The sequence below is a fragment of the Diadema antillarum genome, unplaced genomic scaffold (genome assembly GCF_040938485.1).
Source record: "Diadema antillarum isolate AM-2024a unplaced genomic scaffold, OU_Dant_1.0 seq00001747_RagTag, whole genome shotgun sequence".
In the NCBI taxonomy this organism is placed as follows: Eukaryota; Metazoa; Echinodermata; class Echinoidea; order Diadematoida; family Diadematidae; genus Diadema; species Diadema antillarum.
In genome coordinates, this window is record NW_027272429.1 from 63,996 (window position 1) to 87,164 (window position 23,169).

At 40.1% G+C, this 23,169-nt stretch overlaps 1 protein-coding gene across 1 annotated transcript in view; it reads left to right on the forward strand.

The window, feature by feature from the left end:
• Nucleotides 1-624: 624 nt before the first annotated feature.
• LOC139711998 (uncharacterized) overlaps nucleotides 625-23,169 on the forward strand; it is a 32,803-nt gene continuing 10,258 nt past the window's right edge. Inside the window, exons 1-3 of the mRNA XM_071623839.1 lie at nucleotides 625-909; nucleotides 18,413-19,579; nucleotides 20,525-22,627. Of these exons, the coding sequence (XP_071479940.1) occupies nucleotides 903-909; nucleotides 18,413-19,579; nucleotides 20,525-22,627 (3,277 nt within the window). The 5' untranslated portion in view covers nucleotides 625-902. The remainder of the gene's footprint in view (nucleotides 910-18,412; nucleotides 19,580-20,524; nucleotides 22,628-23,169) is intronic.

Consider the following 23,169-nt stretch of genomic DNA (forward strand, 5'->3'; position numbering starts at 1 on the left):
AAACAAAACAAAACAAAAAAAAACAGAACAAAACATCAATCTGTGAAACCAACTGCAGGACACATACAAAGTAGTTGCATGCTATTTGCAGCATCTAAAAATTATCACTTTTCTCTGCATTTCAAAAAAAGTCTCTCTTGCAGTTGCCATTCCAGTGCAGTGATGAAGTGGAGGATGAAGAAGAAGAATATAAGAAGGAGGAGAAGAGGAAGGAGATGATAACAAGATGAAGAAAAGGATGGAGAGATAGAAGAAAGAGAAGGAGTGAAAACCTTCATTCGAAGAAAAGGTTTCGAGTCTGTTCAAGTTTTGAGTTTTGCCCCGTATGTAAAAGGCTGCATTTATCTAACTTGACAGAGAGAATCACGTTTCAAAACGCAATTGGAATGATGTTTGCGAACGTGGTTTGAAACGGCATTGCATTTACCTACTCGCAGAAAGGTGATCATGGTCTCAAACGTGTTTCATAATGCCCTTTGAATGGCATTTTAAAACAGTGTTCCTAAATGCGTTTGAAAACACAGATGCATTTATCTATGTAACCCCAGAAAATGCCTCAAACATGTTTAGGATGGTGATTCTGCCTCAGAAAATTTTTAGATAAATGCACCCTAAGACAATACATGTACCTGACTCCTTCCTCTGTGAAATACATAAATGCCCAGCCTATTGTAAAGTGTGAATGTTTCTCTCTCTTCTCTTATCGCAGGCTAATTCCTGAAGTTGTGAACTTTTCCTGGTCGCTGCTTATCACTATGACACAACGCAACTGACTGCACAACTCTGAAGGCGTGATACAGCCCTACAGAAGCTGTTTGTCAGTGCTTCCATGGTGTCAAACTACTGAAAAATTCAGAGGGCTTTGATGTTTCAGTGATCCAAGTGGAGGGAGAGATTCAGCGATGAACGGTAGGTGGAATAGTTATCATTCTCAATGTTTGCAGCTGCAATATTTTTGTATTCCAATTTGGTTGCAGTGATAAACCATTTGTACAAAGACCTTTGCCTATACATTCTGTGGACTTGTAGTGAGAAGACATTTGGTGAAAACCTTGATTAAGAATTAGGTCATTTGCTGTAAAGTTTCCTGGTTCCATGGCACAATTTCCTGGAATGATTGCAAGTGACGTTGGAGTGGTGTGGTTCACAGTTTAGAAGATTGTGCTCTGAGAAGAAAGTTGCATGGCTGGCATGTGATTCTTCCGAAGAGTTCCTTCTTTGAAAAATGAATTCAAAATAGGGAAGAGTATTGTCCAGTTTTATAGGGTGATGGACGTAGCACTGGTGGCATGTTAATTGCAGTTAAACTTTGAATAAAAAAAAAGAAGTATATGCACTATAAGAAAACCTGCAAAACACTTTGATGACTGCATTCATCATTGACATCATTTTTTTATGAATGCATAAAGGAATCTAAATTTTGAAAATGTTCTTACTTTGGTCTGATCTTGTGGCATGCTCAGTGTTTTATTTGATTTTGATGTGTTCAGCTGAGCTAAACTGCACATGAGGACGATTTCTCCTTTAATTTTCTGATAATTGACTATTTGTATATATATTACATCACATACTGAGTATCTCTCTCATGGTGTCTGGAAAGGAGACTATTAGTATGCCACACCCCCTTTTTCCGGAGTGAGAAGGGAGGAGACCCACTTTCTCCTACTCTTCTCTGTGGTAGATCCATTCTACCCCCCTTGTTTAGACTTGTTTTCCAGACCCCATATCAGCTTACTAGTCATACCTGTGGAGAGTCTTTAACAGACTTTTCTTTTCCCCCCAGTGGCAGAAAAAAAAAAGGGGGGGGGGGTGTTGAAATAAAAGAAAGGAAAATAAAAAATGAAAGGGGTGCCTGCACCCCCTTTATTCTTTATTATTTTTCACTCCCCACCTCCCCCCCCCCCCCCTTTCCGGAATTCCTGGATCCACCCCCTGTTTCCAACCCTCTCCTTGGATTGGAACATCTTCAAATTTGCTTTGCGAAGGATTCATCAGATTGTAATGAATGAAGAATTAAACTCATAAAGAATTCATATTTTTCTCCTTTATTATTTTTCTCATGGATTTCAGGAACACAGTAATACATTGGTTCATCACTTTTGATTGCCCGTCACTTTTGTGGATACTGTAAAAGTGGATATTTTCGCGCAACTAATTTTTCGCGCTTGGCCCGGTACGAAGAGTTTCGCATCTTTTTAATTCCGCGGAATCAAGACATCACGCACAGGAACATATGGCAAGCAAAAATATTCGCGTGCTCTTATTTTCGCGCTAGTTTTTGGTTGCGCGAAATGCGCGAAAATTACAACACCGCGAAAATGTCCACTTTTACAGTAGGCCTATATACTGTCTATTTTGTTTATATTTTTTTCTAACAGTAGTAGTCTGCCTCTTTTCATCCACCTCTTCTATCATTACTGTCATTCTCTTCTTCATCATCCTCATCTTAGTATTTGAAGAGTTTGTTCGCAAGAACCGATAAGTCCATTTTTGAAGATTTTGATGTACCGTCTCTCTTATAATGTACAAAATAATACCTTTTAAATGATATATTGGTCACTACATTTAAAGGCACATTTTTGAAATTATGGTCAAGAGAAGCAAAAATTTTCTTATTATTCTGTTTATTTTTCTTGACCTTTATTTGCAAATATCTCCATTTGGCAAATATGGACTTATCGGTTTTTGCGAACAATCTCCAGGGATGCCAAGTTCAAAAAAATTTTACGAGTGAGATTTTCATGACTGGGCATCTCGGCATGCGAATGTGCATGCGAGCGAGGGTGTGGGAGGGGTTTCCCCCCCCCCCCCCCCCCCCCTGTGGCCTCCCACTGTAGGGAGCTTTTTCAATTTTTAGGGTGCGATCAGGTGCATACTTATAAGTGACTATTTTTTACTTATTTTGAAAGACAAAAGGGAAATATACCTTCATTTGCAACTATCACTTTAATCTTTTGAGCTATGCTTATTATTATAGGCCCAAGTTGCAGACTTGGCCCGATGCATGAGAAAAATGGGTGGCATGCGTGAGATCGTGAGATTGCCCCTAAATGCTTGAGTCTCATGCAGAATGCGTGAGACTTGGTAGCTCTGAATCTCTTCATTTCTTTCCAGTACTTTTGGTAGTGTTTGTCTGTTGGTCCACCTTCAGTTAGGACTCATTGAACATCATGCCTGGCAACATTGTCACCCCCTGTGAGTGTGAGAATTCAGATCGTTTGAACTTAAGATGAAAGTGTGCTTGGCGGGCTAGACTACATACATCTCTTATTTTGCAGACACCAAAAATATCCAGCCCCAGGTATCTCTAGGGGGACTTCATCATGGACACCACCCACTCACTGGCACACACAGCCACACACACAAACCAAACATGCATCTACAGCACTCCTAACAAGCAGGAGCTGGCATCAGCAGCAGTCCACAAACAAAGCCTGCCCCTGCACCACTCTCACTTCACTGATCACCTCCCTGCACTAGCCAACCCCTGCCCTGTTTCATCAGGGGTGGCTACTTTCCCCCACCTCCCTGTTCCACGTACCACTAAACCAGGCTTATGGTATGATATTAGCAGGAGAGATGGCCGATCTGTGAACGTTGATGTGAAAGTGATATACGGAAACCCTGCTGCTACAGTCTGGTCACTGTGTCTTATTTTAGATTTTTACTCCCCTCTTTTGGAAGCAGAAGGCTGTTGGAAGCTCCCTTGTGACAGTTTATCCTAGGAGTTTTATCATGCACAGTTTATCAACAAGCTGCCAGCCAGCAGCGAGTGAGCGAAAGAACTTTACCAACACACCACACCACTGGGGTGTCCTACTCAAGCTCTGGTGTCTGGTTTTGAGCAATTTGAGGAGCTAGGAGCGTGAGTGGATAGTGTGTGCTTGTCAACTTGTACAACTAAACCTCTTGGGACAATATTGGGTTTCTCTCACTTCCCTGCATGGTAGCAGGTATCATCTGCTTACAGAATTTTGGATCTTCTCTTGTCGGACAGGTATGTATGAACTTCAGAGTTGCCAAGTTTCCCTGATTGTGCAGGAGGTTCACTGAAAATTGTTTTAAATCTCTCTTCATGTTCTGCCAAGAGAAGTAAATTACAAAGCCTCCATGGTTTGGAAGCTACGATTGCCCTCTGAGGTGCGTGTAAGAAAACACCAGGGAGGTGGAAACACCCTTACCTAGCTTCGTGGTTCACAAAAAGATCGGTCTGTATCTTGTCGTTGGGGATATATGTTCCGTGGAGATTATGTGGTAATCATGTAGAAATGCACACCATGCACACCTACCATTTCCTTCGATGAAAACTTATTGTGGCTACCAGAAATGTCAAGATGGACCATATCTGACAGTTTCATGAGATTTCATAGTCAATTACAGAAGAAAAGTGGCTAATTTTGACTGAAAAGTACGCCGATCGACGGCCATGTCAGCGTAGCATGATGGATGATCGATTAAGTGGAAGAGTGATATAACGATGATAATCGATCTATGTAGTCTGTAATACAGCTGTTTGTTTGGTGTATAACCAGGTGTATAACGACAATAATTACGTCGGCTCGACAGTAAAATGTGGAAGAAAGAAAGTGATCGTGATGCGTCTGATTTTTATCGTTTTTGTTTAATTTTCTCCTGCGTGTGATTGTATATCTTTCAACATTTTTTGCTGACTAAATGATGGACGGATAATATGTGTACAAAACAGTAAAAGATATGAAAAAATGGGAATTATCCATCATGAATATTGCACAATAAAATGGATTTTTACTATAAAACAAAAGCAAATACTGGGGTTGCAGTTTTTGTATAACTTATCAATCAAAAACATATTACCATTTCAATTTAAATATTCTGTTTCTTTTTAGGTAAAATGAGCACTTTATGAGAAGTCCACAATATTAATACATGATTGTATAACATACACTTTTTGTAATACTATTCTCATTAATTCATTAAATTAGGCCTATAAATTATAAAGATTACTAGAAACAAATCCCCTTTGAATTCAACTTCCTTCTCATCTTCTTTTCTCTCTCTTTCTCTCTCCATCCTAATAGCCCAACCTTTTTCTTCCACTTTTCCTTCAACCTCATTCTATTCCCTTCAACACTATTCAATTTAAATTATTATGATCAACTTTTGTCATGATAAAATCAATACTTGCCACAATTTTTAAAGAAAGGATCGATGTCTTAATCCTGGTATGAATAATCGTATCAATAATTTGAATAGTGATAATCATGATAGTGGCAATGGAAACAAAGAACTATCACAATGAATAGCTCACTTGAGCCTTCGACTCAGGTGAGCTAACAATAAGAAAAAAAATATGAAAAAGAAAGTAGGGGCTACACGTATTGCACGAGTCAAGTTCGATATTGTTAGTAAGTGGCTAATTAGAGACTACCAGAATCGATTATAATCGTTGACATCGTTCCCTGCGAAATCGGTGCACTCCTAATATGTCGGAGACTATGTTCGCGACCGACGTACTTTTCAACTTCGATTTCTCAGTTTTCTTACCTTTTCGGCTTTCTAATTCCATGAAAATTCTTGGATATGGTTCAATTAGCATCTCCAATAGCTGCACAAAATTTGATTGACAAACAGCGATGCGCACAATAGGTGTGCATTTCTACATGATTACCGATTATGTCTGGATTCACAGAATCCCCTCCAGTTAAAGTAAAACAAAAATGATTAAAAAAAAAAAACTCCCGACAGACAGATTTGTCTATCCAGCTCTGGGGTCACCGCCGGTTGACTGAAAAATCAGTGTGGGCCTATGTTGTTGGGAACATGTTCCGTGGAGACTACGTCTGGCTGTACGGATCAATCTCTCTTTTTAGAGGAGGAGAACCGTACTTCTCCAAACAGAGAGATTTTTCTGTCTACTGTACGTCCCTGATTGCTTCTTGGGACCACCCTGTTGTTCTTTGACAACCCAGTGCATGTATTTGAGCCTCTCTTGGGACTATTTGGAAAGTTATGCCTCTTTTTGAATGGTTTACGGAGACACGAGTGCCGATAACTTCAAGTATAAGTTTGCTATCTCACCAGGCTGTTGCCAAGTGACAGGTGAAAAAAATCTTTGTTTGAAGACAGTGAATGTCAATAAAATGTAGCTCAAGCTGAAATTCGAAATAGGATACACAAATGCCAAAGAAGAAAAATCACATTGAAAGTCAATATACAGTAGGCCTATCTCTCTGTGATCAATAAAAGGAATATCACTTCCAGGATGTTATGCTTATGTATCAGACGCAAGTGATGAGTACAGGTCTATCCTGGAGAAATTCGAGGATGACTACTCTACCTTTGTATCCTGGTGTGACATTTTATGTCATAATGATTAAAGCATATTGACATTCAAGAGGTTAAATCATTTCTTTATATGCCATCAGACTTTGCTCTGATACTATTTTAGTAGTTTACAACTTTAATATAATTCATACTGTCATTTATAGCACCTTTCTCACTGATCATAGTGTATGGTGTTAGAATTCAGGTTATTATATCTTTTCTGAATCCTCCCAATTTCTGCATTATTTTTTTCATTTTTTTTTTTTAATTGGCATGCAAAATGTGAAAGACAGGACTGTTTGAATAACAGACCTGATTTTCATCATTGAAGATCAAGAGTAGATGTTATATTCAGTCCCAGAAAAGTGATCAATACAGAATAATTCAGAAATCAATTGAAGTGAAATGTTCATGTCATATAGTAGAAAGAGCTAGTGTATAAACTCCTTGTCCCTCCACACTTGTGACTACATATCAGCAGGGAGGTTAGTAAGGTTTTGTAAAGTCTGTGCTTTTATCTACATTGTGTTACACTTCTGTATTTCAACACCTATACCTGCACTTGTTTGATGTCAGATTTAACAGTTACAACATTTTCAAATCAATTAAAACGAGTAAACCAACAAGAAGAAATGAACCTTTGTTGTGTATGTTTATTCAAAGGTGTTGCATACTTTGTGGTCACCACCAGAACCGTTGTATTTGAAGGATATTGCATGCATGATGTTTTAATTCACATTTGACAGCAAAAGAAGTTTATTCAAACAGTGAACTCCCCCACAATATTCTTACCACAAACCAATATAATAATAAAACAACAAGTCCAAACTGTGTGCAGACTTTGATACAATAGTTGCTCCCAATCACAACAAAGGTGGATATCTATATTTTCAAATGTATTTTTATGGAATATAATTGCCATGTTGTCTGACATACACAATGTATCACAAAATGAGATGTCTATATAAGGTAGTCATTTTTATTGTGCGAGGTTAAATTAGCAAAATCACTGAATAAAGAACCACAGTGACAGAATGAAGAATTGATTACTATTCCTCTAGGTGGGTCTTCATCAGCTCGAGCTTGAAGAATAGCGAGCTTATGGGGGATCAGAGAAATAAGCCCGAAGTCAGCTGAAATGTGCAATCGCATCTTCACCAGCTCGAGCTTCAGGCACGGTCGGGTTTAAAAGCTCGATGCTGGCGCATGCGCACTTAAACGAACGGTAGCGGCGTGAACACACTCCGACCTGACTGCCTACGTTCCTGCGTGGTGCGCAGCGCATGCAGTGCCGATGTTTAAGCTCGAGCTGATGAAGACGCGTTAAGATTAGCACGCTACTTTGCAAATTAGCTGGCAATTCTGCAAATAAGTCCAAGATTTCTTTGGCTTATTTTCCAATCGGAATAGCGCGCTATTTCGGTCTTCATTGCAAAATTACCAGGCTATTTTCTGATCGGGCTAATTCTTTGGATCAGAAATATTGCGTTATTCTTCAAGCTCGAGCTGATGAAGATCCACCTAATAAGGGCTTTTTACACTTGTAAAATTTTGCTTAGCCCCGGACCAACGGTGGGGCTAAGGGGGGGCCTTAGCCCCACCGTTGGTACGGGACTATCCTTAGCCCACTTTCTGTTTACACTCGTTTTTGCCAAAGTGGGCTAGCCCCACCGATAGTACGGTACTATCTGGCCCTGCAAAATAGCAGGGGTTAGCACCGCAATTGCGGTGCTAGCACCGCAATTGCGGTGCCAAGCAAGTGAGTGTAAACAGAACGAAAAAATAATCCTGGGCTAAGCGACGGAGACGAAGTCCGACCCTCACTGACCAATCAGAAACGAGGTCATCAAGTGCTGCCGGTGCGTGCGTGTACACAGCGTAATTATGAATATTCGTGTGGTTTGGAAAGTCCTGGGCTAAGAAATACGAGTGTAAAAAGGTCAGTTTTCTCCTTAGCCCCGGACAAGAGATAGTACGGGACTAATTGGCGAGTGTAAAAAGCTGAAAAAATTGGTACGGGACTAACGATAGTCCTGGGTCAGAGAAAGTCCGGGGTTAAGAAACACAAGTGTAAAAAGCCCTATAATAACCCTTTTTGTGCCAGGGACTTTGAACGGTATGGTGTATGCCTACAAGGCTATGAGATTTACTGTACCAATTGGCACTCAAGGTAACAAAGGGTTAAGAAGCAAAGTTAAGGATTCCCTGTTGTAGAGGTAATAGTATTAAATTGTGATTGTGTTGCTGGGGGCAACATTTTAGCATGTTATAGACCGATATTTCATGAATTGTATGCATTGTAGGTCAACTTGGTCCACAAAATCAAACCACTTTGAAATTTATGGCATATGTACAGTACCAGTAATAGAAACAGGTGGACTGGCTGGGACCAAGTAGCTTATTTATAGGTCCTGATGGAAAAGAAAAACAAATTTGAATACTATAGTTACGTTCAGACGACAAGCCTTAACCTCGAGGATTCGTCGTGTGGACGCAGGTCGAAGTTAGGGGGCAAGAGCTTAACCTCGAGGTTTCCTAACCTTGAGGTTAGGGCTTCTGTCTGAACGTAACTATTAACAGGATGGTCCACAACTTGAAATTTGAGCATGTTGCAAGCTCAGAATCTCAGAATATTGCAGAAATTGTATGAGCGCGGAGTGCACATCACGAACATGTAGTAAGCAATATTATTTGCAGCTTATCTATCTTTGTGATGCTTACATTCAATGTTCTCTCTCATGGTTTGCACACAAATATCACCAGATAGTTTGATGTTTTTGATATGTTTTGCACATGTGTTCCACATGTTTGAATACATTTTCTATTGAGCTTACATCGCAAATTCTTGAGCATGTTGAACAGCATGTTGCTGGCTTTTTAGAATGTTGCACAAGAACTTGAGCATGTTGCAGCGACATGCTAAAACCCCTTGTGGACCTTATTGTTTGATTACACGGCCACCACCTCACACTCAGTAGGTCTATGAGAACATAAATATTTACCACACTGTGGCTGTTATACTGCCCACACTTTCAATTACGTCACAGGTACACAGGTTTTTCTCCAGCTGTAAGGACTCCATAATGCATTACCCGCCCACTTTTCTCATTCCACACGCGGTGATGTCATCAGCTTGGAACACAAACCTTGACATTCAAACAAATTCTGAAAGCACTGCCCACTTTTTCCCACTTTCTCATTCAGTGAGAGAAGCCGCATTCATACGCACCTGAAATGGATGGTTTTTGACAGTATTAGCCTTTTGTTTTTGTTATGCGATGAAATAACTGTTTGATTAGCTCTTCTTGTTTGTGGACACTCGCACAAAAAAAGGGGGGTGAAGCTTGGGTCTCTTGCTGAAATGTCCACATGGGCAAGTTGGAAGATATGATTTGTACGGTATGTCCTGCAACATAACAATGGTATAGGACCTAGGCCTATAGTCCCATGTAACTCCTGCAGTGTAACTATCACCACACTTCTTTTCTTTGGGGGCATTCTCTGGTCTTGAGTTTCTGTGGATTAAACAAAGAAAACACATGAAAGACTCAAGAGAGAGAGAGGCAGGTTTAACAAAAAATAATGCATAGGCCTACCTGTGTCTGCAAACACAGACTAGCCTTGTGTTTCCTGTGGGACCATGGGATTTGGCAAGAGGAGTTTCACACTTACACAGAACAGATTTGTCAATGTGACTTTTAAGGAACATTGTATGCTACTTCAGATACATAAATTTTGTCTTAATGCAAAATTTGATCATGATTCTTCCAAGTAAGTTCATAAAATCCCATCGGGGCGAATCCGAAATCTTTTGAAACCCCTCCCACGTGGCGTACGATGAAAATTATTACTCACAACTTTGTGTATTGTTAACATGCATTGTAGGCCCTACTCATCAGCTTGTAGAATACATCTGACTCATTTTACTTCAGTGAACATGGTTGTACTTCCAAAACCCAAACACATGTTGTAGAAATGCTAATGGGAAATGTGAAAATTACCAAAGAGTCTGCTTGTAAGTGTGAAACCTTCTCCTGGTAGGTTGTGGGCTGCTGGGACCAGAACTAAACATAAACACTCTTTTATCACCTCCCCTTTCACATCCACCCCTTGGTGAGCACTTATTCATGGGAGATGCTGTATTGTGTGTGGTCTGTGTTTTACCAGGGAGGTGGACTTGGAGAGAGATTCCACCTCCCTGGTTTTACCATGTAGGCTACAGGCAGTATGGAGTTCACTCTGTAAACTACAAAGTTGTATATTTTCACAACATACAATTGTAGATAACAAGGTTTATTGGTCATTGCCAACAGTGTTTAGCTAGCCACTGCCAACAATGTTTAACTAGCCACTGTCAACAATGAAGGACAGTTAATGTGTTTGCCACTGAAGGTAGTAGCATTGGTAGTGACCACCCTTTTAATAAGTTTGGCATTCACCTGAGAAGGTCAACACCCCTGAAATAATAAGGGGTAAAGGAATTAATGGGCAGTTGGTTTATTGGTAGTTCTCTGTCTATCTGTACTATACCAAATGAGCTATTTTTTGTATGGATTGGATCAAATGATTTGTGATCCTTCAGCAGGAATTTGTGCCAAGCAAAATTTCTGAAAATTAGTTTTTTTTCCTCTTTCTCTCTTTAGTATGAAAGACAATATAGGCTAGTTCCAAAACACCTGAAAATCCTCCTCTGTAAAAATCAGTATTTTGCAATACTACTCCCCCTTTCCTTCAGCCAGACCTGTTTATGATCCCCATACCCTCAATAAATCAAGTTCACATGACTGGGAGCAATAATGTCCCCACCTCACAGGCACTTTTTACACCAGTACAAGGATATCAAGGCCCGAATTCACGAAGGTGGTTTAAATTTAAACCATGGTACAAATTTAGACCATGGTCTAAAATAAGCGTTAAATAGGCGTACCAATACTTGCGCGCATCAATGCACGTTTTTTTACTGGATGGCTGTTAGCGTACGCAATCTGTCAATCATAAATACGCAGAAGAAATATACGTAAACCATGGTTTAAATTTAGACCACCTTCGTGAATTCGGGCCCAAGGGTCCTGTTTACCTTTGGGAGCAGTGATTTAAAAAATGTTCAACATGTCACGTTTGATGCATAGGTCTGTTGTATCACAAAACATCCTACCATATATCATATTTGCAATAAAGCCTAAAATACAAGGAGATATCACTATTTTTCTCATTAAACCATAACTGTCGACGGTTTAGTCTGGGAAATTTTGTATTGTATTTATTGTTCACATTTTGTATGTTTAACATCATTTAACATCGATTATACTTATTCAAATTTTTACATTGGTTGTTTCTATTCCCCACTCACATTTTAGACCTATTTTGAAGCACTAATGCTGTGTTTTTGTTTCATCTGCAAATGGTAAATTATGCCTTTAAACTGCTAGCGAGGTGGGATAAACACCACTTATTTTGAGTGTGAAAGACGACTAAAGTTTTATGGTGTCTTAGCCCTCTATAAATCAACTTCGCGCCACTGGGGAAAAGCGATTTCCCATCTCACATGCAATTTACACCAGATCGAAAAGAAGCCATGCCATGTGTTGCCATACCATGTTCAAGTTTAAGTTTATCTTGGAAGTAAAAATCAAAGATAATGTGTCCATTTAGAAACCCTGAATCATACGTATTTTCACTTGATCTCAATAGACACATGCTGCATAAGGCATGATCATGTTATGATTAATATTTTCAGTCAAAGTCAATAGAGTATTGCTTGTATAGAAGCCTTGTTCACACTTTATAGGGAATGAATCCTTTGACCATGATTTATTAATAATTCAAGTTTGTGCTTGTCTTCATCAAATTGATAGGTCCCTATGGACTTATCATAGACTGAATATCTGAATCTGAAATATTTGGGCATGCAACCCTCCTCGCTCTGAAATGTGAAACTGCAAAATGTGCGAAGACTTCCTCAATCGTGTGTACGGATGATAATTCTAATAGTAATTTTATTTGTAATTGTAATTCTGCATTGCAATCATTTTTCTTGACCTATAAGAAAACAGCTATAGGTTGTTGTTGTTGTTTTTTTGCCACTGCCTTGAATTCATTTGTAGTAGCTGTACGACATATCCAGAGGATATGAAGAGTTTGTTCGCAAAAACCGATAAGTCCATTTTTGACGATTTTGAAGTACAGTCTCAGTCATAAAGTACAAAATAATACCTTTTAAATGATATATTGGTCACTACATATAAAGGTACATTTTTTAAGTTATGGTCAAAAGAAGCAAAAATTTTCTTATTATTCTCTTTATTTTTCTTGACCTTTAATCGCAAATATCTTTATTCGTCAAATATGGACTTATCGGTTTTTGCGAACAAACTCTTCATATATATGCTAGGGTCAACATTGATATTTGACAATAACTTCCACAATTTGGCTGTCTCTTCTCATGATGCTGACTCCAAGACGTTTCCTGCATTCAATTCTTAAAGGGAAGATAAACCCCAAGAGCAATGTGGATTGAGTGAAAGCAGCAACATTAGTAGAACACATCAGTGAAAGTTTGAAGAAAATCGGACAATCGATGCAAAAGTTATGAATTTTTAAAGTTTTGGTGTTGGAACCGCTGGATGAGGAGACTACTAGAGGTTATGACGTATGAATGGACAACAATACCAAGAAAATATAAAGAAAATTCTACAAAAATCAATTTTTCATGAAAATTACAAATTCCATCAACTTGATATTGACATATGTTAAGGGTAGCAATTATTCCCCCTGCTTTCTGAAAGAGGTTGGTGCATTGCTCTTTCATAATTCTAGAAAAGTGAATTTTTGTTGAATTTCCTTTATATTTTCTTTGTATTGTTGTCCACTCATACGTCATATCCTCTAGTAGTCTCCTCATCCAGCGGTTCCAACACCAAAACTTTAGAAATTCATAACTATTGCATCCATTGTCCGATTTTCCTCAAACTTTCACTGATGTGTTCTACTAATGTTGCTGCCTTTACTCAATCCACATTGCTCTTTGGGTTTACCTTCCCTTTAATGCTACTTGCCAAAAGATAGATGACCATTTCCATTTAGGCAGCCATGAATGCTTAGATTAGATCTATATCAATGACTAAATGGCCTTTGATTGCGACTGATTAAATGAATGGTGACAACAACAGATTGAAGTCTAGAAACCAGACTGGTGGTGTCAAATAAGGTCAGATGCTCAACTTTTCAAGGACACCTACCTGAATATCAACACAGACTGTTCATTGAGAATCATAGTCTATTCCTTTCAGACTGCATGTATGATATTTTGCTAATGTGGCACCTGTGAAACTATAGTCGTATATGTGCTACATTAAAGATAGAGGAAGAAATATTTTGAGAGACTGTGAGAATCATCCTATTTCTTTAGTTGTATGAATTTGTGGTTTTCTTGTACTGTAAAGTCTGGGCATTCAGTTATTAGGCATTTTGATAATTGGGTATGCTTGATCTGATGACATTATGTGAAATCTACAGGAAATTTGATTGGATGTGGTTTGTCACAGAATGTGATAAGTTTATATATCAAATCTGGTTTTACCTTTTTAAAAGTTATCTAGAACACTTTTTTTTGTGGTCCAAATTTAGGGAACCTACATTTTCTAGAATTTAAAGATTTGCTGCACGAGAAACCCTGTAGACCTAGAATATGCTCCTCACTTTAGTTCTGGTAGCTTTGCAGTGAAAGTTGGTGTTTATACAATTGTAGTTGGAAAAAAAATCCTAGTAGGTAAGTGTGTAGAAAGTTGGCCGATTTGATAATTCCTTCATATTATTTGCTCTTTAGTTTTGTATCCTCTTCTTTGTCGAGACTCTACCGAGGCACATTAGTAAAATAACCTAATAGACACAAAACTTCTTTGCTTGGTAAACACTTTTCCAGAGGATGTACTTTCTGTTTTAATGAGGAATGTTATTCCATGTTTGTGCTGAATGACTGTCTGGGAATTTGGTGATGTATAAACATGGCTGTAGGGTAAAGGCACCCTTCACCATTTGCAGATGAAACAAAAACCCAGCTTTAGTGCTTCAAAATAGTTCTAAAATGTGAGCTAGGGATATAGAATCAACCAGTGTAAAAATGTTTATAATCAGTGTAATCAGTGTTAGGTGTTGTTAAAGGTACAAAATGTGAACTATAGTTTTCTTGAAATTATTTTCCAGAATATTACTGTCTACAGTTATGGTTTATTGAGAAAAATAGTGATATTTCCTGACATTTTAGGCTTTAATGCTACATTTTTAAATGGTAGAATGTTTTGTGAAATAACTGACCTACACCTACATGTATGAATCTAATGTGATAATGAATGTTTTTGTTTTGTTTTTTGTTTTTTTAATCACTGAACTCCCATTGGTAGGCCTATACAGTGGCTTGAAGTGTCCTGGGCATGCTTTCTGAGAAGATCCAGAAGTTCGAAGAAATACTTTGGTCCTACAGACTCACCTCCTGTTTAGACGCAAGCCAGTTTAGATACCAAAACTTGATAAAGACATGATGTACAAAGAATCATCATATAGCCGACAGATCTTTCAGACGCTATTAAATTTCGAGTTCTTGTCCGAACGATGCTCTGACCATTGTTTCGCTATACGTCGTTTCATTATACGTTGTTTTGTTAGTCAGCATTCAGACATAATGAAGTTCATCGTTCAGCTATACCATTTTGGTATAGAGCACTATACCGTTCTAGTATAGATTTTTTTCTTTGCGTCTGAACACCCTGTCACTGTACAGACAGAGAGAGATAGAGGTAGATGGATAGATAGATAGATTAGATAGGTAGATAGATAGATAGGTAGTTAATTATATAGATAGATAGAGACATAGGCCTACATACATACATTAGAGGGAGAGAAAGAGGAAGGGAAGGAGAGGAGCACTTGATCCAGTAGCAAATAATTCAGACTTGCCTTTGCAGTACTGACGTTAAAATTCTTTAAAATATTTTGTCATGAAATAGACAAGTAAATAGGAAAGAAACAAAACAACTTTTTCATGAATTGGTACTTTGAAGGAATGAAAATTCTGTCCTGTATATTATTGTCAGAAGAAATTCATTTTATCTTTTTCAAATATTATCCTCAAGTTATAGGCCTACTGGATGAAAAGTTGGTGTTCACACCTGTTCGGCAGAGATTAATGTGGCTTAATTCTTATGCTGAAAGCAGCTTAACCTAAACTCTCTCATGGGACTTGAAAAAACAGATGTAGGCCATGCAGCTTACTCTAGTTTTGTATTCATCTTATATAGTTTGACAGGAGACCTCTATCCTACCAAGGGGTCAGTTTCGGTTGCATCAAGAAGCTCCTTGGTTATATTGGCTGACCAATGCCACTAGCATTTCTTAGTGACAGTGTGACCCAGCAGTGACCTTGACGAAGACAGAAAGTAGATCAGGTCCAAGTTGCATGTGGACAATAGCCACATTTACACAGACAAAAAATAGTGGGGTAATGATTGCATTCCAAATAACAAGATTTCATTTATTTATTTTTTTGATGGCCAGTCAGATGGACAGAATTATTCTGCTTGTTGCAAATCACAATAGTTTGTCTTCCAAACTGCATTTGTCCAAACTCTATCAAAATGGCGATCATTGCTCCCTGTGTTTGTGCGGTTTAGACTGTAATGCAAATCCAAAAATTTGTAAGCTGGTAATTAGCCTACATGTATTAAAGTGTAAAACTAGTTTTTGTGGGCTCCTTTTTTTTTGTATATCTGTGCAGTGGGAGTTTTTGAGTACTAGTACCTCACACGACTGCCGGGATGTAATTATGAGTCTTTTGTTTCCTGTGTATCAACTATCGTCAAAGCAGGAGAAATTTCTTCTTTCACCTGAAAATGTCATTGAACTTGTGTACAGCTAAGTTGCTTTTCATAGTGGATTGGGCTAAGGGAAAGAGTGTTTGGGCTGTAATTCCTCTCCATGTCTTTAAATTGTCTTGGGAGTGAAATAGATGTTTTCTCTGTTAACCCATTGAGGACAGTTTGATTTTGCTACAACACGCATTTCACATAGACACCTGCCCAAGTATACTCGGGACTCATCCTCAATGGGTTAATACTGTGGTATTTTGAATTTCATGACTACTTCTGCTTAGCCTTCATGAGTAATTAGTACCGAGGCCCCAGCAGAACTTTTCTTCACAAAGCAAACAGCTCCACTTATTCCTTTGAAGTTTTGTTATGTGAGTAGTCTCACATACAAGCCCTGGTTTCAAGTTGACATTGTAAGATCATAATCACGCAGTCAGCCTTGGACATGATTCATAATGAGGTCTAGCCTGTGAGACTACTTTTAAGACGTTGTCCCCACTAATGTTGATGCTTAGGTAAACCATGAAAGTGGGAAGTGGCTGGTGTAATATAATTTTGTAATGGGATAATTTCTCATTGAGACCAGATCTGGAATTAGAAATCCCCAGTAGAACTTTGAGGTTGATTAGACACACATTCCTGACATACCTCATCAATCAAATCACACTGCAGACCGCGTGTGTTTGTGGTGGTGGACGGCTGCAACTGCAAGTGTAGATCTGTCATATATTGGAACATACCCAGCTTCACTTCCAGGCTCTGTTATTTTTCTTCATATCACCCTCAGTTGTCATTATCATGTGGTGTACCTCATGATCTAGATAGCCAAGTCTTTTAGCATTCTGTTTTTGTCTTTACCTACACCAGTAAAAAGCATGAAATGATGAGCATTTTCAGTGCTTACAGAGCAAATTGCCAGTAAATATAACTTGGTCTGCCTTTGCATGGCTTCGATCATATACCTAACCCTCAAAAAAAAGAAAGAAAGAAAGAAAGAAAGAAAAGATATCTCAGTTGCCGAACTTCATGACATGCATTTCAATTAGGTTTCTCTTTCTTGTTATACACTGAATCATATCTTTTTATAACATCTTGTTTCTTTATCATTTCTCATACTTTCAAAATTTTCCAGCCCGTCCATATTGACAAGAGGTTGACAACTATATAGGATATGATACCTTGCTTGCCAAATGTTGTGAAATATATTCCAATTAGGTTTCTTTTTCTTGGTATGCATTGAGTCGTATTATTTTATAACATCTAGTTTCTCATTTCTCATACTATAACAATTTTTCAGCCCGTCCATATTGACAAGAAAATGACACCTGAAAAATGCACACTCAGATTTATAAGCAATACTGAATAAAGAATGAAAGACTGTCACTCTGTGAAATTGAATTTGAAATATAGACCTGCTTCAAACCACTGTTTTCTTGAGAACCTGACCTACTTTTGAAATGCTAGTTTTGTGGTGCAAAATCAGTAAAACTCTCTCATTGACAATGAGGAAGTCCATATTACTGTTTAATAGGAAGGAAGATTTATGCTAATTTAACATCATGTCCACAAACAGACCTTGTCCTTTCAACCCCTCTTGCCTTGTAACTGATGAAGGAGAGGAGAAAATCTGAGTCATTAGCTGGAGATAAAGTCTAACAGTCAATAGCTTCATGAACTTTGCCCTGATACATTTTCCTCATTTCCAGCTGAATGTTCAATGTCAGTTTTAGTCGGCGACCCGTAGCTGTATAAATGCATTTTGCGTGAAATGTTGCAACATTTCTTTCTACTTGTTCTACCTCAGGTTGTGATGTCTTCTGGATCTAATTTAGGTATGATATATCCCATAAAAAGTATCAACACTGTGTTGGATCTTTTGTCTTGTCCTTCTGAATCCTCTCATCTTTTATCATGTGAAGGATGCTCAAGTTTTGTTTTGTTTTGTTTTGTTTACATTTAGCCACTTGACTTCTGATTACATTTGATGTCTTGTTGTCATACCCCATCCCCCACTTGTTCTAGACGTGCTTGAGCATGAACAGCTGGGAGATGTGGAGGTATCCATAAAAGGTAGGATGTGCTCGATTTAGCCATACATGTTCCGGTAACATCATAGAGCTCTATTCATGTGTTAACCAACTTGCATCATCCAGCTTGCCCGGTATGTCACACCAGAGAAGAGCTGTTGAGTGTTTTTGCTCTTTCTGTTGACTGATTTGTCTGCATCTTTTCCCCGTCTCTTCTCTCAGGAGCAGCAGGCCAAGGAGGTGGAGGAGGAGGTCCTGCTGTCTCCACCCCTCCCAAGCCAGCGCCCAAGCCCAAACCCTTGTCCAGGATACCATCAGGTTCCATCACTCCCCCAGGAGTCTCCAAGGTGCCTCCGAGCCCATCAACAAAGCCCACTGTCCCGGGGAAGCAGAAGCAACCTCCACCTGTTCTGACGAAGCCCAAGCCAGGATCGGTGCCAGTGCCTCCTTCGCCGAAGCCAGAAGGAGCGATTGTGTCCCCAAAGCCCAAGGTGCCCCCACCATCGTTGAGCCCCAAGCCAAAACTGCCTCCAGCCAAGCCACAGTCACCAAAATCACCCCTGGCCACTTCCCAGGCTGGGCTGACAAATGGAGGATCACCACCACCGGTGAAACCAAAGGTTCACAAGCCTCCAGTCAAGCGGAAGTCGTGGATTACTTCTCCACAGCAGTCCTTTGAGTCGCCAAACTGTCCTCCCGAAGTTAAAGCAAAGCCAGACTTGAGTAAGGATCACAGTAATGAGCAAAATGGTGAAATTGACAGAGATGGCACATGTTTAAGTGATAACAAAGTTGAAGCTGCTCCAGTTGTTAAGCCACGGACATCAGTCACAGCTGATATAGCACAAACAATCACCAAGGACATTAGTCCAGCTGAAGAAGCTGGTGCAGCATTAGGTAATGTAAGTAGAAGTGAACGTGAAAGTGCAGCTAAGACACTAAGTGAAGAGGAATCAGTGAGTCAAACACCTCAATTAACTGAGAATACAGACTTGGCTGTTGGAGACGGTGCAATCTCAAGCAGTGACAGCCCGCAGGTTCCAGAACCATCACAGGAATCTGTGCCACAAGCACCTCCAAGGGACATCTTGAAAAGCAGTCCAAGTTCAGCAGTCTCAGAGGACACAACAAACTCGGCAGATCAGGACCATCCTGATCCAGTGGCCCTACCTTCACTTCCCCTTCCAGGCCAAAGCAGGAGACCTGGAGGCACTGAACCAGGTGGAGCTGATGCTGTTTCTGCAGATGACACTGTGGAAGACTCCTTGACACCCAGATCTGAGGAATCCTCTGGAGATCTCCTGGAGACAGAGTCTAGTCTCACTCGAGGAGGGTCAGTGGCCAGCACCATCTCAGTGGCCTCTTCTGTGGACTCGTATGACGTTTTAGGTAAGTTATGCTTGAGAACCTTTTCCATGTTTGAAAGCATTGCTTTTCAAAATCAGTCACTGGCCTCTGCCAGGAAGTGTCCCAAGATATTCATGTTTTCAGGTTGTCTTTCCTTCCGTCTTTCATAGACTGCCCATCTTCACATCCTTCTGTCTATCCATCTGTCCATCTTTTCATCCATAATTGATTGTGTGGACAGCATTACTTTAAGATTTATTTGAGATATCCTAATGAAACTTGGCACAATATGTACATACATCATATGAGTGGGCAAAGTTGTGTCTATCAATTGTGCGCATGCTCAAGATTAAAGATCAAATGTTAAAGTGAAGTTCTTAAATTTTCACTATTTCCCCAGTATCGATGCAATGCCCAAAGGTATTTACTTGAAACTTAGCGTAGACAAGTCTTACCAGATAAAGATTTCTCTAGGGGAAGATCTGGGTCATATAGGTTAAGGTGTTAAGATGTAACGATTCCGATATTTTGAAAATCACTCAAAGTATTGGCATAAAGATCGATGTTATCAGTTAGAGATTACTTGAAGGATTGTGGCAATGGGGTCATAGGGCAAGGGTGAAAGGTCAAGGGAAAATGCTCAAACTCCTGAATAATCGCTCTTTTAAACAATTTTGCTATCCATCCAAATGAAACCTAGTTCAAGGAAAGTGAACACTCAACACATTTTTTACAAACATGTCATTTCAATTATTTGTGAATTAGTTTTAGAACAAATATTAACTTTCCCTGTTTCTGTCTACAGCCTAATAGTAGACACTTTCCTGAGATTTATACCCCAAAAATATACTTTGATGTATAGCTCAGCTTGAGACACCACAGTCAATTTTGTAACAACCTTAAAAGTGGTAGTAAGATACTAGATTTTCTAATAGATGGTGGTACTGATTCAATCTCTCCCATTGTTCCTCTATATCTATCATGAAGGTTATAGTAAGTCTGCCAGTTCATTCAAGAGTCAGAGGTCTTCGCACTCCGTCCGTAGCGTGGGCAGCAGCAGGCGAGGGTCAGATAGTGAAGACGAGTGCGGCACATTTGACATCAACCCCGAGATACCAGAGGAGGAGGAGGAGGACGGGGAGGAAGAAGCAGAGGGCCCAGAGAGCCGGGAAGGAGGAGATGAAATTCGTGGAGTGTCGATTCAGGAGAGGGAATCAGTGCAATCCAAGGCTTCCCTGAGCAACGAGGAAGAGACGCAGGACAGCACTCCTCCTCAACCTCCGGCTCCTCCACCAAGGCACAGTTTAACTCTTGACAATGCCAGCAAGCATGTGCTTCTCAGGTCTGTAGAGAAAGATTCAGTGTCAGGTGATGATGAGCAGCTGAGAGACTCCGAAACTCTGGAGTCTTCTGATGATCAGTTCAAGAACATATGTGGTACAGCTGACCCTCTGACAGGATCATTCACTAAAGCTCATGCTGGAGAAGGGCAAGTGTCCCAGACAAGCAGTGAACCTCCAGTAGCTGAGAGAGAAAACTCTGTCTGCCTTGCGATTGGCAGTGATACATCATTTCAAATCAACGGTGTTGTTAGTGACAGACTTGGCATCGATGACAGTGCAGAACCAGTTGGAGAGGATACAAACAAGTCTGAAGAAAATTCATCAGGGACACAAGAGGCAGAAGAGAGGGAAGTCAGAGAAGCAGTAGACGAGGAAGAAGATCCAGGAGAAGAGGAAGAGTTTGATGAGATGGGAAAGCGGATATTTTCTTTCTCGAGGAAGAAGAAGAAGAGTGCCCTGAAGTACTCTGCTGGTGAGTTCCATGAGCAGTATGAGACATCCAGGAAAGGTGGAACATCACAAGATGATACCGAGAGCAAGGATGTGAAGCAGAAACTGAAGAAAGGGAAGAAATCAGAACCAGAAATAGAAGATATTCATGATGAAGGAAAGGAGGAAATCTTTGCTGAGGAAAGGCCCTCCAAGCCACCCAGAATGCGCCCCTCAGCCACAGCTGAAGAGCTTGAAGTTGGACGATCATCGATATCAGATGTGTCCACCAGCCCACTCCCAGGAGAAAGGGAGAGTCCTCGCCCTCATCCCCCACGTCCTGCTCCAAGGTTATCCCTCACAAACATCAATGTCACAGATGACAGTAAAGATTCTTCCAAAGATACTGCTCCAGTTCCTTCACCAAGAAAAAGTTTGTCATCAAGAAGTACTTCAACCAGTGAGATCTCTCTGCCAACCAGTGTTCTCCCTGGTGATAGAGCTAGTGTGGTTGGGGATGAAGTTTTCCATGAGGAGCAACCTGTGATGGCCGGAAGCATAGGAGCAATTGTGACCAGGGTGGATACGGATGGTGAGGAAGAAATGTTCATTGGTGGCTTGCCATCAAGTGCAACACAGACTGCCTTTGCTGATCAGGATTCAGTCACCAGTTCCTCAGCGGCTGCCACAGAGGTGGAAGAAGCATCCAGTGCTCAGGTCAATCAGACCTTCCACCACTTTGCTACAATCGAGCCAGTTGCAGGTAATGTGCCAGAGGCAAGTCATCCAGCCACTGAGGCAGAGACCGAGACCAAATCAGCAACTCCAGTGTATTCAGATTCCTTGATGACCAGTGACAATCCATCCATCTCCATCAGTAATGCTGAATCGGAGCCCCGCCCTGATGATGCAGAATGTGGCGAGCGGCCTCCTGAGCATCCGACAGAGAGTGCGTGGAATGAGATGGCCGCAGTCAAGGTCGGTGTGACAAGCATGCCGGAACCTCTTGTGCCTGAATTCACTCACATTGAAGGTGATTCCTCGACTTCCAGTACAGCATCGTCAGTAATTTACGGTCCTGCCGCAGAACCCCTGGCTGAATCCTTGGCCAGTGCAGGCGATCAAAGTGAGAAAAACATTGATGTGGGAGATGCAGAAGATGAGGATGAAGACGATGATGATGACGATGAGGAATTGGATGACACCAATCTGTATGACCAGATAGATATCTATGACGACAGCTACAAGAAGAAGGACTGGAAGTACCGCGAATCTGCCGAGGAGCTGTCATATGCAGCTCAGCCAGTTCCTGAAAATGGTGAGTTCGCTTCTTGGTATGGGGGAAGTTTCCCCAAACATAGATGAAGATTCGGAGATTGGAAGAAGTGTTGCAAACATTCTTTTATAATTTGAGAAAAAATTGACAATACCTCCAACAGTTATGAATATTAATGACTTTTGCTCAATCAAATAAGGCAATGATTTACAATGATTACATCACAGATTTGACCAATAACAGAATAAGGAAGTCTGCTTTAGGGTCCATTAAAAGTTGTATACTGCAACACAACCTGACAAGAGAATATAAACAGCTCCGTGATTTACGACATCACTTTGCTCAATTAAACGCATGTGACTTGCCAGTATCTTTGAGGTTGCTCCCTGAACCATTCCTAATGTGATGAGTGATTGTTGGCAACCCTGCTGAGATGCAGAACTGTGATATTGGCCCCTCATAACACCAGTCATTGCTCCTTAAAGGACAAGTTCACCTTCATAAACATAAGGATTGAGAAAATGCAACAATATTAGTAGAACACATCAGTGAAATTTTGAGGAAAATTGGACAATCGATGCAGA